The following is a 14,656-nucleotide window of genomic DNA, read 5'->3' as shown; positions in this document are numbered from 1 at the left end:
TCGTCTTTATTTGCGCATTTTGTTCGGCGTTTGGAGCATCGAGAAGGGATACGGATATCCACGGAAAAAAGGGATCAGCTGGCTAGCAGTATTTTCTCAAGTAGCGGAGGCGCTGAACGACGTTCAGGCACAAATGGGATGCGCGGCCGGTGCATTGCCGGTCGTTCACCTCCTTCTTTCATCCTGCGCTGCAGGCGATTCGCAAAGTCTGGTGTCACGCCTCCTGCAAGGATTACGTTCTGCACGCCCCTGAGTAGGAGCAGCGGCTCCAGAACGACCTGGGAAGCAACCGGGTTCTTTTGTCCATCGACGAAGCATAACTCGAGTTCCCGCAGTTCCCCCGCACATCTCAGGGCCTCGACCAAACGGCGGACCTGTTCCCTGAGTCCTGCATACAGCCCACTGCCACCGCAATTGTATTTGATCATCCCCGTGTAGCTGTCGACGAGCTCTACGTGTATCAGGTATTTCCGGATGCGCTGCAGGTTTTGCTGGGAGAAATGATCGAGAAAAGAGTACGAAGCGTTCGGAGTTAGGCCGTTGGCGAGCAGCCACCTAAAGCGAAAGTCGATCCGGTTGTAGCTGATCTCGATAACGAAGATGTTCTGGCCGTATAGAAGGTCAAGGCACTCTTCGGAAATCTGGCGGTTCACGGCCAGGAGAGAGATGCAGCCGCGCAGCCATATGAGCCCGTGGTCGTGCTTGTAGGGGACACGGGTAGTGCAAGGTAACAGATACCCGTAGATCTGGACGCGCAGCTCTGCGGGCAAACGCAGGAACGGAGAAGTGGTGGTCATGCTGGGGGTTCACGAGCGCTTGCAGGTCTGTATCGGGAGGGACGCTGCATGACAGAAAAGCGAGAACGGACATCTGGGATGATGGAGCTGGGGGGTTGCAGCCAATGGTGGCATGATGATTGGGGCTCGTCGATCAGGTCGTCATTGCCGAGCTGTCGCGCCCGCGCTTTATCATCGCGCCTTCCCCCCCTCTCTTCCAACAATCACCACTCCCGCTCGCAAACCATGATAGCCCAGACAACGCCCGGCAGCGCGCCGGTTGTCCAGGCCTACATGACCGGCGATGCTTCATTCGATAGCCCCAACGCAGGGGTCTTCACCATCTAGTTCCCTTCGATCTTCCCGAGACTCCGTCATTTGCGAGTGACTGAGTCTCCCGCCACCTTTAGATAAACTGCACAGCACCGAACCACAGAGATACAGACCGCGCCCAACATAAAGAAGAATACCTCAATTCATCGTCCATCATGCTGCTCGAATTCCTCGCCACCGAGCTGGTTGCTCAAGTCTACTTCCATCTAACTTCTGTAAACGACGTCCTCGCTCTTTCAGCTACCTGCCACCGTTTCCGCGGCATCTACCTCTCCTCGCGCAAGATCCCCATCCTCGAACACGCCGCAGAAGAGCAATACGGGCCGCTACTCGACGTCACGCAGCTGCTCACGCACAACAGCAGCCAGCCCGCGCACCTCATCCGCACCGTGCCGCTCTCCATCGCCTTCATCAAGCAAATCGTGCACGTCGGCCGCGTGGCAGAGCGCTGGGCCGACCTGTACCCGTTCAAAAAGTGGAAGTACAACTTCGAGAACCGGCGGCTGCTGAGCGAGGCGGAGCGGCGGCGGGTGCGGCGGGCGCTGTACCGGCTGTGGCTGTACGCGCGCGCCTTCTACAACCGGGCGCACCCGCGCGAGACGCGCATGAGCCGGCCGGTGCTGCTGGAGCGCGCCGCGCTGCTGCACAACTGGAGCACGTGGGAGCTGGCCGAGATGGCCGACGTGCACGCCGTGCTGCGCGACGTCGTCCACGGCAATGTGTGCCCCAGCAATGGCACCATCGCCCGCCGCTTCAAGAAGCGCTTCCCCGACAAGGACCAGAACCAGCTGCTCTTCAACATCCACCTCAACTACCCCCCGCCCGTCACAAATCCCTTCAGCTCCCCCTTCCACTCCAGCCCCAATGCTTTGTCAAACTACTACCAGCACGTCGGCCCGCATGATAACCGTCTGCACTACTCGAAGTACACGGCGACGGCGTATCACGAACCTGGCGCTGAGGGTTGGGGTGATGACATACCACATTACTATGTGGTCGAGGACATGATGAAGCTCGACCCGGAACAGATCCTATGGCTGAAGGACAACGCGCCGCTCAAAGGTCAGGTGGAGATGTTTGTGAGGGGTATAGGAGATTGGTTCGAGAACAACGGCGAGACGTGGAGCCAGACGTTGCAGTGGGTCCTGAATGAGCGAGGAGAGGATGTCGATGAGGTTTTGAACGGAATCGCAGAGTGTGAGTTTGGGATCGCGGTGGTTGAGGAATGAGTAGATGTCGTGATACACTGTAAGCGGCTTAAGATCTGATCTGAGCCCTCTGTACCCCATGAAGGACACTGCAGTCTCCGTATGTAGACAGCCGAAGCGTATATCTGGACGTAGATGCAAGTCGAGAGTTGTAAAAGTGCGTACAAACTACAGATCCGATTATCTATGAGCATAGTGCTATGTCTTGAAATTTCAGAATGGTCAGATCCTTTTGTCACATGAGTGGGCAGGTGAAACTATCGTCCGGATGTATATGTCGTATTAACAATTGTACATAATCGTCCGGACGATAGCTTCAACTACCCATGGCATGAGAGAAAAAAGAAGTTCACACTGGCCTCGGCTAGAAGTACGACTTGCCAGACTCCGATGTACAAGCGGCGCTAACCATGTAGAGTAGGTATGTACCGCAGCTCGCGTTATACAGTTGCGTACACATAAGCGTAAACTTGTCGGGCCGCCGGAACTAGAAATATCCATGCGGTGAGTATAGGCTCCTCGGTTAGGCCAGACCGAGGATGCTCATCCTATCAGGTCGGTTCACTAAACATTACAACAAAATCGAGGAGTTGAAGCTCTTATCTAGATGCATTTGTTTGCATTTCGATCGTGCATTCATGTCCGGACGGACGCTCCAACTACCCCTCTATTGCAATACTAATGGAACCAACCTCGGCCATCACTGTCAGAAACAGATGACGTTGTGTCCTACCCCTGCCCCTCTTCTACAAGTACCGGCGCGGGGTACTAGAATGGAGCTCGGAAGCTGGCGTATCCGCGGGAAATGCGGGGTGCAGATCACAAGGCATAAGTACACCAAGTCGCTCGATGATTCTCTTGCTAGACACTGGCGTACACTTGTCTTCTCTGGACGCTTTTTCAAATCATGAGAGCTCTAAGGTCGTACGGACAGAATGATATTCGTGTTGAAGATGTGGGCGAGGTTACCCACCACGGCGAAGACGAAGTCATCGTAGATGTGGAGTGGTGTGGCATCTGCGGCAGCGATTTGCATCTTTGGCATCTGGGTAGGTACATTTTCTACATCTCGACATCTTTCTAGTTTCAAAAGTCTATTTCCTATCTTCTTTCAATGATGCATACACCCATTTGGACTTGTGCCTAAGGCGAAAGCCATCCAACAACAAACCCCTCCCATCCCTTTCCTACACCAAAACTATAACCCCGTTATCCACTTCCTTCCACTCCCTCCTTCACTTACTTACCTCGTCCCTACAGGCCCCCAAACCATGCTCAAACTCCCACCCGACCACACCGCCACAACCCCCCTAATCATGGGCCACGAAATCGCCGGCCGCATCATCACCTCGAACAACAACTACCCCGCCCTCCCCCCCGGCACCCCCGTCCTCATCGACCCCCGCCTCATCTGCTCCACCTGCCCGCAATGCACCGCCTTCTCCTCCTCCGCCGCCCCTGACGAGGACGAGGACGATAGCGACAACGAACCGCAAAGCCAAGGCTGCGCCGCCGGCCTCTCCTTCGTCGGCTTCAGCACCGCCGTCAAAGGCGGCGGTTTCGCGTCGCGCGTCGCGGTCAAAGCGAATGCCGTGCACGTGTTGCCGGAATGGAAGGGGAAGGGGAAGGACGGGGAGAAGAAGAAAGACTTGCTGGCGGACGCGGCGCTGGTCGAGCCGTTGGCTGTGGCGTGGCATGCGGTGAAGAGGGCGGGGGTGCTGGAGGTGCCGGGGTGGGTTGGTGGGGAGAGCGGGGGGAAGGGGGAGAGGAGCAAGAAGGGGAAGAAGAAAAAGGCAGCGAAGGATGTGGCCGTGTTGATTGTTGGTGGGGGACCGGTTGGGGTGGCGGTGGCGTATGTGTTGAGGGCGTGGGGGGTGGGGACGGTGGTGGTGAGCGAGCCGGTGGCGGGGAGGAGGGAGCATGTTAGGGGGTTGGTGGATGTGGTTGTTGATCCGGTGGCGGAGAGTGTGGTGGAGAAGTGTAAGGAGGTTACGGGCGGGCGCGGGGTGGATGTGGTGTTTGAGTGTGCTGGGAGTCCGAGGGTGGTTGGGGATGTGTTTGGGAGCTTGGCGTGGAGGGGGGTGGTTGTGGTTGTGTCGTTGTGGGTGGGTGAGGTGAGTATTCTGTTTTTCTGGGTGTGCGAGATGACGGTGTTGCGAGCGGATGTTGGAGACTAACAGAGTTTTATTAACAGATACCCGTGCCATTCCCGCCGCTGATGTACAAGGAGAGTACACTCACCTCGTCTTGTGCGTACAACGAGAAAGATTTTGCAGAAGTGGTTAAAGCATTCGCAGAAGGTAAATTCATCGACCGAACTTGGCAAATATTCATGAGCTCACATCCTTGACAGACAGATTTGAGGGTGTGGATCGCATGATAACGGCACGTATATCTTTGGAGGATGTTGTACAGAAAGGTTTTGAGGAGCTTCAAAAGCCAGACAATACCCATTTGAAAATTCTGGTCACCCCAAAACCCCTCAAAATTACGTAAAACGACTGGGAGCTTGGCAATCTGTTTGCATTAAAGAAAACAGCGAAGGAAAGCAGGTGTATGGCCTCGTTCAGGAGTTGAGGCCGGGAAGAAGTTCCATGTAAAAGACAGTAATAGAAAGCCTTAGCGGATTGGCTTCGCTCGCACAAAAAGTCCTGGCTTCTCCCAAAGAATATAGCACTCTTGATCCGCCCATGAATCACTCTGCGGACAGAGTTCCAAGTCAAAGTTCCACAAAACCTTCGCTAAAATGATACGCATTTCATGATACGCAAGACTGTTGAGTTAGTCAGAATTGTGTCCTGTAGTAGAGTTTGAGAGAACTCACTTCTTGCCCAGACAGTTCCGTGGTCCAACACTAAATGGCTGCATTGCGTCTTTCTTATCACTGTCATATCCGGTCCCCGGAAGCCAGCGCTCAGGAACGAAGGAATTCGGATCCTTGAAGTTGAGCGGTGAGTGGAATGCAGCGAATTGAGTAACGCCAACACGCGTCTGTCCACATTGGCATTGTTAGTGTCCGGCAATACTAAAGATTCAAGTAAGTCCTACCTTTGGCGGGATCCATTGCCCACAGATTTGGTTTCCGCCGTCGGCAACCTCTCGGAACAAGGCGCTAGGAACCGGTGGGTAGCATCTCAAGCCTTCTTCGAAACAAGCGGAAAGGTATGGCATGCGCGGCAAGTTCTCAAGCGAGAGGTCATCCTCGGAAAGACTTCGAATCTCTTTGACGAGCCTTTCCATCTTGTCTGGGTTTTTGAGCAGATGGTACGTGAGTCCTGGAGCATCGCATGTCAGCTGGCTCAAATTTCACGCGATTTCGGCTTACTGACCACTCAAAAGCGTTGCCGTCGTCTCCGTCCCAGCGAGCATGAAAGTAGCCGCGTTGGAGTGCATTTCTCCGGTGCTTAGCTGTCCCGTCCCGTTCTTCAGGACCAAATTCCAGATATCAGGTTTGTCCGTGCCCTTCTCCAGCCGGCGGTCCACGCGATCGGCCGAATATTGAAAATGCTCTATCCGCTTCTTCATAAGCGAGTGTGGCATGATCAGCTTCTGGATGATCTTTCCAAGCAATGGGAATTCCAGCCCAATACGCATGAACTGAGCAGCCTTGATGCTTTTGAAGATGGCTTTCACCCATGGCGTGTAACCCGATTGCTCGAGAAGACCCAAAGGTTCTCCGAAAGCCAGGTCTCCCATGATGTCGAATGTGGTACAGTTGTAGAGCATCACCATGTCGAGCTCGGTACTCGGCTGCGAATTTACCTCCTTGTGGATGTTCATGATGAGCTTGTCGACGTATTTTTGAATGAGCGGCTCCTGAAGTTTCAGAGCCTTGTCACTGAATGCATTCGAGAAGATTTTGCGAATACTGCCGTGGTCGCGAGCATCAGGGACAGTGATGATGGTGTGTTCACCGTTGACTGCTTTCATGTACAAGCGCGTGTCCTTTGGGTTTTCCGGCCGTTTAGCTGTGCGGTGTCCGTAAATGTCTTTCCATGCTTGCGCACTGATGTAACTGAGTCTGTCTGGGCCGACGCGGACAACTTCTCCGTACTTTTCGTGAACCTGTTGGGTCCAGGGGACGATTCTGCCTTGGCAGGAGATGATGTAATATGTAAAGGTAGTTGCCGCTGCGATTTTGGGGCCCGGATCTGAAATTCACATGTTAGCTATTTATCATGACTACTGGTCTGGTGTTGAACTATACATTTCCGCAAGGGGTGAAAGTAAATGTTGTAGATGATGGTGGCGCTAATCTTGAATACAAGCTTTGATAGTTATTAGCCTCAAGTCTGTGTGCCGGACAGTTGCATACATACCAGGGAAAATGCGCAGCCCAGCAATATCAACAATTTAGTCGAAGAAGACCCATCCTGTATGACTTTCCAAAGTTTCGATTGATTTGATTGGTCCATGATAAAGAAGCACTGGACAAGCCAGCCAAGAGTCGGATCCAAAGCTTGAGGTCCGATGCTAATTCAGAACAGGATATTTGGACTCCTCAACTCCATCCTTAAATAAGGGAAAAACAGAAGGGAGACAAGCAGGGGTTGAAGCTGGTCCGCGTTGTGCGGGGTTCGGTCCTTCCGATCCCGACTGACGATCGTGCATAACTATCGGGTACCAAGTGAGTGAAGCCTCGCCCGAGCATAAGCGGGCCTAGTGCATCTGAACCTAGTACGGACGAATACTTACGGCGAACAAATCCGAGCCGACTGCAACCCGCACCCACCGCACTGTGGGCCGTGAGGCTGCATCGGCCGCAACACCATCGGTGATGAAGCAGCATAATCCGGCCACTCTCGGAATTATGCTTATTGGACCTTCATCCAGCCACTCCTCGGCAGTAAGTAGTTGCTGACAGTGGCCACTAAGATCGCCAGGAGATGAGACGCTTCAGTGCCCATAGATTGTTTCAAATACATCAAGAGATTGTGAAATATACTGGTTGTTCGCAATTACACAACATCACATTTCCAAATTCCTTTTTTGGGACCTGACTACGATGAGATGTGGCAGACTTCCAGATCAGCTATATGGGGATGCACTAACAGTTAAAACTACGTAGTGCGTTGAACAATACCGTGAAAAGACCTTTTCAACCGCGCAAGCATTCCACGATATCTCATTTTGTCCACGATCTGTAGCAGCTCGGCAGCTTCGTGGGGATCAAAGATTGCCTTAATAGCTTCATCCACTCTCTGCATTTCCTGGCGACTGTCCCATGTCCCGCCTTTCCACACCCGAGCTTTGACATCAGCCTTTGCTTGCAGTAACAGTTTTACCTCCTCGAAATGCTGTGCCGAACCAGTCCTACCTCTGGCCCTATACAGAGATTTCAATCTTTGCTGCCAAATAGTGTAGTCACCAAATTTGAAATTTGGTGACGCTCCATGTAGTAAGAAGCTTTGGAGTAAATGTAGTCTTTGGTCCCGTTGAGCATCATCGAAATGCCCGTTTACTATCCGATCAAACGCGGAGGAAGTTCCCAATTTAACGTTGGGATTTGCACCGGCTCGGAGTAGTCGATCCACGAGTTCGACTGGGGGTAGTCCCTGGGATTGAACAATTCGGTCGTGTCCAGAAGTGCTTGAGAGCCCACTCCAAGAGTAACTATCAAGGAATGTACCCCATACGCTCTTGTCAGGCCCAGCTACCGCATTTGGATCTGCTTGGTTTTCAAGAAGCACAGCTAGCGTTTCGTCAGTGTTTATGAAGCCATGTTTTGGGCTCCTCATCGGACATAAAGCGTGGAGAAGTAGCGGATACTTGAATCGTCCGGCGACTAGTTCGGGGGATATTTTCAGACTGATGTACTTTGAAAGGCCTCTTTGGGCACAAAGCTCGATCAATGAAATGGAATCATAGTTTTCCAAGAGTTTCTGGTGCAGAATTTGAGTTGAGTCATGAACTTCTGTGCTGAGGCTGGAAGGAGTTTCCGGTGGGAAAATAATACCCAATGTCGTGTTGAGTTCATCCAAAACGTCTTCCTGTGCTGCCTTTGTGGATGTCTCGGCTCTGTATGCGTACCAAAGCAGATCGTCGACGAACTCGAGTAGTTCGTCTGCAGAGTGGTCTCCTGGCTCACCCGGGGGCAGCATCTTGATACAAGCTAACAAGCAGTGGCACAAAGTAGCCGCAGGACTAAATTCGCTGCCGGATTTCTCTGCTTTGTTCGCTTGACGAATGAGCTTTTCTGCAATCTCCGGCTTTTCAAAATAATCCCGTACAGTCCGGTGGAGAAACTCCACTTTCAGGCTTGCTGCTTTTCTGGAATGTAAAGAGTTTGTCGGTACCTCCAACAGTCCGCTTGATCGAGCTTCGAGTCGTACTCTCATGTCGTTTTTCTTCTCAGATATCAGGCGCCTTGTGTCCCTTGACAGCTCATACTCGTGCACTTTCCACTCTTGCCGGGTGTGGACCTTAGCTCTGAGTGCAGCGCCTTCATCTGTCTCCAATTCATCCAAGAAATAGTAAAGGATTAAGGGAAGGGGTTCACTCGCAGCCATAGCAACCAGAAAAGTCCTGCTCATTTGGGTTTGGTAGATTGGATGCACGGAATCAAGCATATGCGAGAAAAGGTCTTCCAGATCCGATGGGAGAAACCTGAGCCTCTGCTGGAGGATTTGAATGCTGTCAGCGTGGGTCAATCCTTTCAAGAGAGACTTGACTACAAGATAGACCCAAAGAAAAACTCCTTGAGCTCTTTCGGTGATCTGCTGGACCAGCTCTTGGTATGCACTATTTCTTGAACGCTCTTGAATAAAACGTTCATGTCGTTCGAGATAGTCGCGGACGTAGATTTGGATGTCGCTGTGTGTCAACTCGTGGAGATGTAGTGCTCGGTCCTTGAGATCAAACGCTGTTTTGAACTCCGTTAAAGGTCTGCTTGATATGCAGAACTTAATATTGGGTGATCTCGCCAGTTTTTGGATGACTGCGATCAAGTCGCTTGGATCGCCGTTGTACTCGTCCAAGCCATCGATGAAGAAGCAGAATTTGGAATTGATGTGTTCGTCTTCGAAGAGGTCGAACATCTGCATCAGCTCAGATTGAGTCCAAGGCTCCTGTTCTTTGGGACGTGACCAAGGGTCTCGCACAGCGTAAGTCCATTTTATTTCAATGACTTTGCTGATAATGTCTGGGCACTTCCTGAGCACTTCGAAAAGAAGAGACCGAAGAAGACCTTCCTGAGACTTCTGCAATTCTGTTCCAGATCTCCAGAAGAAATAACTTGCCACAACAGGGGGGTCGCCCCCTGACCAGGCTTGCAGTTCGGCCTGGACCTGCGTATGGTTGCAGAGATATTTCATGAGGGTTGACTTTCCGGATCCAGCTTTTCCCCCCAGCCAATAAGTTGACTGTGCAGATCCAGAGCTGCGGAGCCACTTCATGAAATGAACCTTTAGACGTCCGTGGGTTTGATTTTCGGTTCCTAGTTCCGACTCAAAGATCCAATCGAAAGTACGGTGGTGATTTCTAGGAATCTGTTCATGCCGATATTTCATTTGTGGGAAAAGTAGGCTTTGTAGGACTTTCTGCTCAATGGCCATGCTTCTTCCGGTGGTAAGGATATGCACTAGATCACTGTGTAGTTGTGTAAAGTCATCCTTACTGACCCCGGAGTCGCGAATATGATCCAGTTTCGATGTGACTTCAGCGATCTGGCTGGTGCGCTGAGCATCCAACTGTTTGTTGGACTCTTCCATCTCCCGAATTGTTGTCTGAACATTGGATTGCGCGTTCCTGTTAAGACGATATTAGATGCCAATTTCTTAAGGAAATGAATTGGTCTGTCCTGACGTGGGAATATCATGGGCCAACATGATCGACAGTGACACATTAATGAGAGAGCGTGTTTGTCTATATTGGGTGCAGTTTGAGGCAAAGTAATTAACTCACTTTAGAATCTGGACCAGCCGAAGACCAATCGTGCTCTTGAATGTCTCCAGCCTGTTTTGGATGTCGAGTATGGCCTTCTCCTTGCCAATCGCTTTCACAGCTGCAACAAGGCCTTTCCATCGTTTGCCCCCTTCTTTGACCCTTAGTTCGCTCAGTACATCCTGCAAACGCTTGCATTCAGCAGCGCACTCCTCTGCGAGGCTCTGTAGGCGCTTCTCTTCCCAGCTGGTCAACTGGTCTCCTGGAATAGGTTTTTGGAGTTCATCGCAAATTCCTTGCAGGTCCTCAGTAAGAGCTTTGAACTGTTCGTGCTCAATGATCAAGCCCTGAGCTGATTGGAAGATCTCATGGCTGCCTTTGGCAACTTTTGTTGCGAACGCAACGAACTGAACAACGGTGCCCGCGAGGCTGAGTGCAGCAAGGCTCTCCATCTTTCCCTAGACAATGTGACATGGATTTGGTCAACGGTTTCTATGGGCAGAACAGACTAAAAATCGAGCATGAGAGGGAATAGACTGTGATTTGCCGAAGAAAGAGGCTGAGAAGACAGCAGGCAGGCAGTGCGGAGGTGTCTGACGTGTCCACCGATTCATCACGTGCAGTGCTCCTATCTCTGTTCACATACTCACACACTTACTCTCAAGCAGGCTTAATCCAATAGAGATACGAAATAACACAGTAATTTACTTACAATTCAATCACCTGTAGACAGCAACATGTTTCATCCCGTGACCGTTGATACATCTTCAGGTTGAACAGACCCAGCTATTGACTTATCGATTGTGAAGCCGCATCTGCTGTGTCACCTCATGCAGCGAATCAACTTTCTTAACGCTTCTCATCGCCACAGTCATTCCAGAGACGTTGAGGAACCAACAGAGCACGTCTCAAACGCACGCTTCACACCCACAATAAGCTCATCCAACGCCTCCATTGCTGTCAGCAACGAGTTCAGCGCAACGACATACCGCCTGAAATCGCTCTGGTAAATCTTATCCTTGCTCAGCGGCTTCAATACTGGTAGTTCGCAATTTGTTAACACCCGATTTTCAGATTCCTTATTGGAAATCGACTACAATGATATGTGATAGATTTCTTGGTGAGCTATATGAGGATGTATGAAAAGTTGAAAGTATGTAGTTCTTTGATCACCGTAAAAAGATTAAACTGTTGGCTTTGTTTCCATTCTTCAAATTCCACTTGGTTAGTTTTCCGGAACCCATGAAATTTCCACCAAATTTCCAGTCAGGGTTCGAACAGCTGCCGAATCCATTTATCGTCCGGATCTTCACCTATTAGCCAATCTGTCATAGATGGAGTCAGAGCTGATATTGTAACTTTTGTGTAATAGAATGAAGATTTCCATACCTCTTTTATCCAACAAGCTCACCGCTGTTGTTAAATAAGAAACTGCATCATCGTCGAGGCGACCCTGTTCTTTCACAACACCGATATCTTCCCTAATCTTTTGAAATGGGAGAAACTCTTGGAGGATGAAACGGAAGTGGTAGATCATGATTCCTACTGAGTTCTCCCATTCTTCGGTCATAGATCTTACAATACAGCAGACCTTTTCCTCCGCATCCTACATTAAAACAACTTGCCGTTAGCAAAGGCGTAAATTTCTGGGGCTTAGTTTAGGAGCTTACGGTCTGCTTTTGACACCTCATAAATCCCACCGCTTCCCCGTGGACAAACCCGAGGTGCCACAGGATAACAAAATAGGCCAAGAAAATCTCGTACCAGGGCTTATCCTTAGGGGTTCTCCAAAAGATGGCATTCTTTAACTCCTTTAACAGAGCTTGCTCATCACTCTCCATCATTTCCAGTAACACGACATCTATCTGGTGATAGAGCGCTGGTGGGAGTGGTCTAGTACCGCAGTAACCATCCGAGGCGTTTTCGATCTCCTGCGTATCTAGAGTTTCGGCACCAACTATGCTGCCCCAGCCCTGACTAAAAACTGCGGTAGATCGAATACGCAACGCCAGTGTTATCATCTTACTGTCGTATTTCCATGCGTATCTATACGCCTCTTCAAATGTTCTTCGGGCGAGGGTATCTGTGGTGCTCTGCAAGATCTGCTCCTCTACTACTTGGCGATTGCTCTCGACCATCTCAAGAATGGTCTCTGCAAGTTCGTTTACCTCTGCACATGCAAAGGGGGGGAGTTCAACAGTGGTAACTTGTCCACCGACTTGCCATTGCTCCACTGTTATATCACCGGGACATGGGTCGAACGCGGTGCATAGTACTGTGAAGCTCGCAATGGCTGCTTGGATGTTCCCAGGGAGGCTCCATCGTATCTGGATTGGCCTTGTCTCTAACACTTCGTTCCAGGAGTAATTTCGAAAGGAGGCTCTTTGTTGGCCAAACTTAGCATTCCCTAACGCTACTGATTTAGTTTACAAGGTCTTACACCGATTGATAGATCTATTCAGGGGTTTTCGTAGAAACTAAAGAATAAAGGGCTTACCATGGCGCACAAGAGTGAGGTCAAGAATATCTGATCGTGAACACGGTTGAAGGAGGCGGTTAATTGTTTCATCGTGGCGGCATTTCCGGCAGGGCGTGCTCTCGTCACACTTTACACGATGTGTCAGCCGATTTTGGAGAACCTACTTTTGGGAGCACATACTTTGAGCCTGAACATGTGGCATCTGATGCACGCCCCGATCTTTCTGGCACGTTTCACTTGTTCACGGGCCTCCTCGGCCTGTGGCTTACGTATGCATTTTGCTGCCAATTCCCTGCTCCTCCAGTCCTGGGATGTCGGCGCCGGGAGCGGATTTGAAATTGCACTGTTCGCGTGCGCTACTGAGGAAGCTGACACTTCCGGACCATTATCGGCAACCATAAGGTAGGTAGCCGGATTGTTGTTGCTTTGCCAAAATGTGGCGGATGCTGATCCCGGTTCTCGGACAGATCTTTGCTCGTAGGAGGGAGGAGAGCCTATCTCGGAACCTGCAGTCATTGGACCAGGAACAGACATTAAGTCGTAAAGGCTGTTCTCATCGCTGCTCCCAATTCCGAACCATGATCCATCCATGTTCTCGGTGGATATCATCCAGTCTGAAGTGTTCTCCTCGGGTATGACACCCAAGTCGGCGTCCTCGGTTCCCGGTGATGGTTGGTTTGCTTCAGACGTGTGATTGGGCGTGCCAGATATGGTAAGGTAGTCGTCAATGTTGAAATCAAGACTCTGTTGGAGGGGGGAAATATTCTGCGCCTGTGGGGTGGGAAGTTGGGTATTGCTCGAGATGGCTGCCACCACTTGAGATAGTGAATTCGAGCCTGGCGCATCATTCATGACGGAGTTTCTGGTTGGAATGGCAGCGCTTGCAGTTGTTGAGTCATTGAAATTGGATGTGTGCAGCTGACCGGTGATGTCCATACTATTTCCCCCCTCTCTATAGTCTCTTTCAGTAGATGTTTCACCAGCCGCGATACCCGGGATCCGAGTTTTGATAGCAGCTTCGAGTACATATTGTCCCTTATCGCAGCAGACTGGTTGAGATTGATCCCAAATGGCCAGCTTTTGCATGAGAGTATCTGCTGATGGTCTTCTTTCGGGGTCTGCGTCGAGCATTCGAATGCACGCTTCTGCGTGCACTCTGCAGTAACACCTCGCCTCCAGGCAGTGGTATGTTGCGGGTGGATTCTCCTTAATATCTTGGAGGTACTTTTGAATCCTCCCGGAATTGGCTTGGAAAGACGAATCCTCGTTCACCTCGCGAATGTCAGCCAAATCATTCCGTTGGACCGGGGAGAGGTATGTGCAAAGCATTTCCGAAAAAACACAGCCTAAGGAGAACACATCGGCCTTTAAGCCACGCGTCGTATCCTTTGCATGGACCTCGGGTGCTGCATAAATCTTGGTGCAAGATGTTGGGGAATCTGTTTCGGCGTCCGATGCGGAAGGATATGATCGAGCGATTCCAAAATCGGCTAGGTAAACTTTGAACCGCGTTGGATGACGCATGGTGCTTTTGAACATGTCTCGGACCAGTATATTAGCAGGTTTGATGTCCATATGTTTGGTTACATGTCCTTCTTGTCGGTGAAGGTAAGAAAGCGTGCTTGTAAGGCAGTGGAAAAAGCACACCAAGCTTCTCATGGCCTCTCTGACGAACATCACGCTTTCTTCCTGTTGGCTTTCAGAGTGGGCTTCGTTGTCGGCTGACAAATCTTGGATTTCGTCCATGAAACTCTGTAGATTGTATTGCGCGACCGGATAGAGAAGAATGTGGAGATCATTGCACGATTGCACTACGTATGTTCCAATTGTTCGAATGATGTGTGTATGACGAAGCCGTTGTAGGTGAGCAATCTCCTGTGCCATTTTCTCTCTGTTTTGCGGTCTGCGACACTTGATGGTTTTTCGAGCAAGGCGTATCCGTTGACAGGTTACGGCATCCACTCTTGCAGTGCCAGCTT

General features: G+C 50.7%; 5 protein-coding genes across 5 annotated transcripts; 2 read left to right on the top strand and 3 right to left on the bottom strand.

Annotated features, from left to right (window-relative positions):
- Window positions 1-74: 74 nt before the first annotated feature.
- Window positions 75-797, bottom strand: LTHEOB_205 (uncharacterized protein; the record flags this gene model as incomplete). The annotated part of the gene is made up of 1 exon (XM_035510819.1): window positions 75-797. The coding sequence occupies one exon, from the start codon at window positions 795-797 to the stop codon at window positions 75-77; it is 723 nt and encodes a 240-aa protein (XP_035372207.1).
- A 467-nt stretch (window positions 798-1,264) lies between these two features.
- LTHEOB_204 (F-box domain cyclin-containing protein) lies at window positions 1,265-2,338 on the top strand (the record flags this gene model as incomplete). Its single annotated transcript, XM_035510808.1, has 1 exon — window positions 1,265-2,338. One exon carries the CDS (start codon window positions 1,265-1,267, stop codon window positions 2,336-2,338), a length of 1,074 nt encoding a protein of 357 aa, XP_035372206.1.
- Window positions 2,339-3,588: 1,250 nt separating this feature from the next.
- LTHEOB_203 (Chlorophyll synthesis pathway protein BchC) lies at window positions 3,589-4,813 on the top strand (the record flags this gene model as incomplete). Its single annotated transcript, XM_035510797.1, has 3 exons — window positions 3,589-4,431; window positions 4,512-4,617; window positions 4,671-4,813. 3 exons carry the CDS (start codon window positions 3,589-3,591, stop codon window positions 4,811-4,813), a joined length of 1,092 nt encoding a protein of 363 aa, XP_035372205.1.
- Window positions 4,814-4,936: 123 nt separating this feature from the next.
- LTHEOB_202 (Cytochrome p450 protein) lies at window positions 4,937-6,247 on the bottom strand (the record flags this gene model as incomplete). Its single annotated transcript, XM_035510786.1, has 4 exons — window positions 4,937-5,090; window positions 5,142-5,308; window positions 5,366-5,592; window positions 5,647-6,247. 4 exons carry the CDS (start codon window positions 6,245-6,247, stop codon window positions 4,937-4,939), a joined length of 1,149 nt encoding a protein of 382 aa, XP_035372204.1.
- A 3,612-nt stretch (window positions 6,248-9,859) lies between these two features.
- LTHEOB_201 (uncharacterized protein) lies at window positions 9,860-10,650 on the bottom strand (the record flags this gene model as incomplete). The annotated part of the gene is made up of 3 exons (XM_035510775.1): window positions 9,860-9,874; window positions 9,937-10,063; window positions 10,220-10,650. The coding sequence occupies 3 exons, from the start codon at window positions 10,648-10,650 to the stop codon at window positions 9,860-9,862; spliced, it is 573 nt and encodes a 190-aa protein (XP_035372203.1).
- Window positions 10,651-14,656: the final 4,006 nt, after the last annotated feature.

The sequence above is a fragment of the Lasiodiplodia theobromae genome (assembly GCF_012971845.1).
Source record: "Lasiodiplodia theobromae strain AM2As chromosome Unknown scaffold_1, whole genome shotgun sequence".
NCBI classification, from domain to species: Eukaryota; Fungi; Ascomycota; class Dothideomycetes; order Botryosphaeriales; family Botryosphaeriaceae; genus Lasiodiplodia; species Lasiodiplodia theobromae.
The sequence above is the reverse complement of the archived record's forward strand: the minus strand, read 5'-3'. Positions and strand labels throughout refer to the sequence as shown.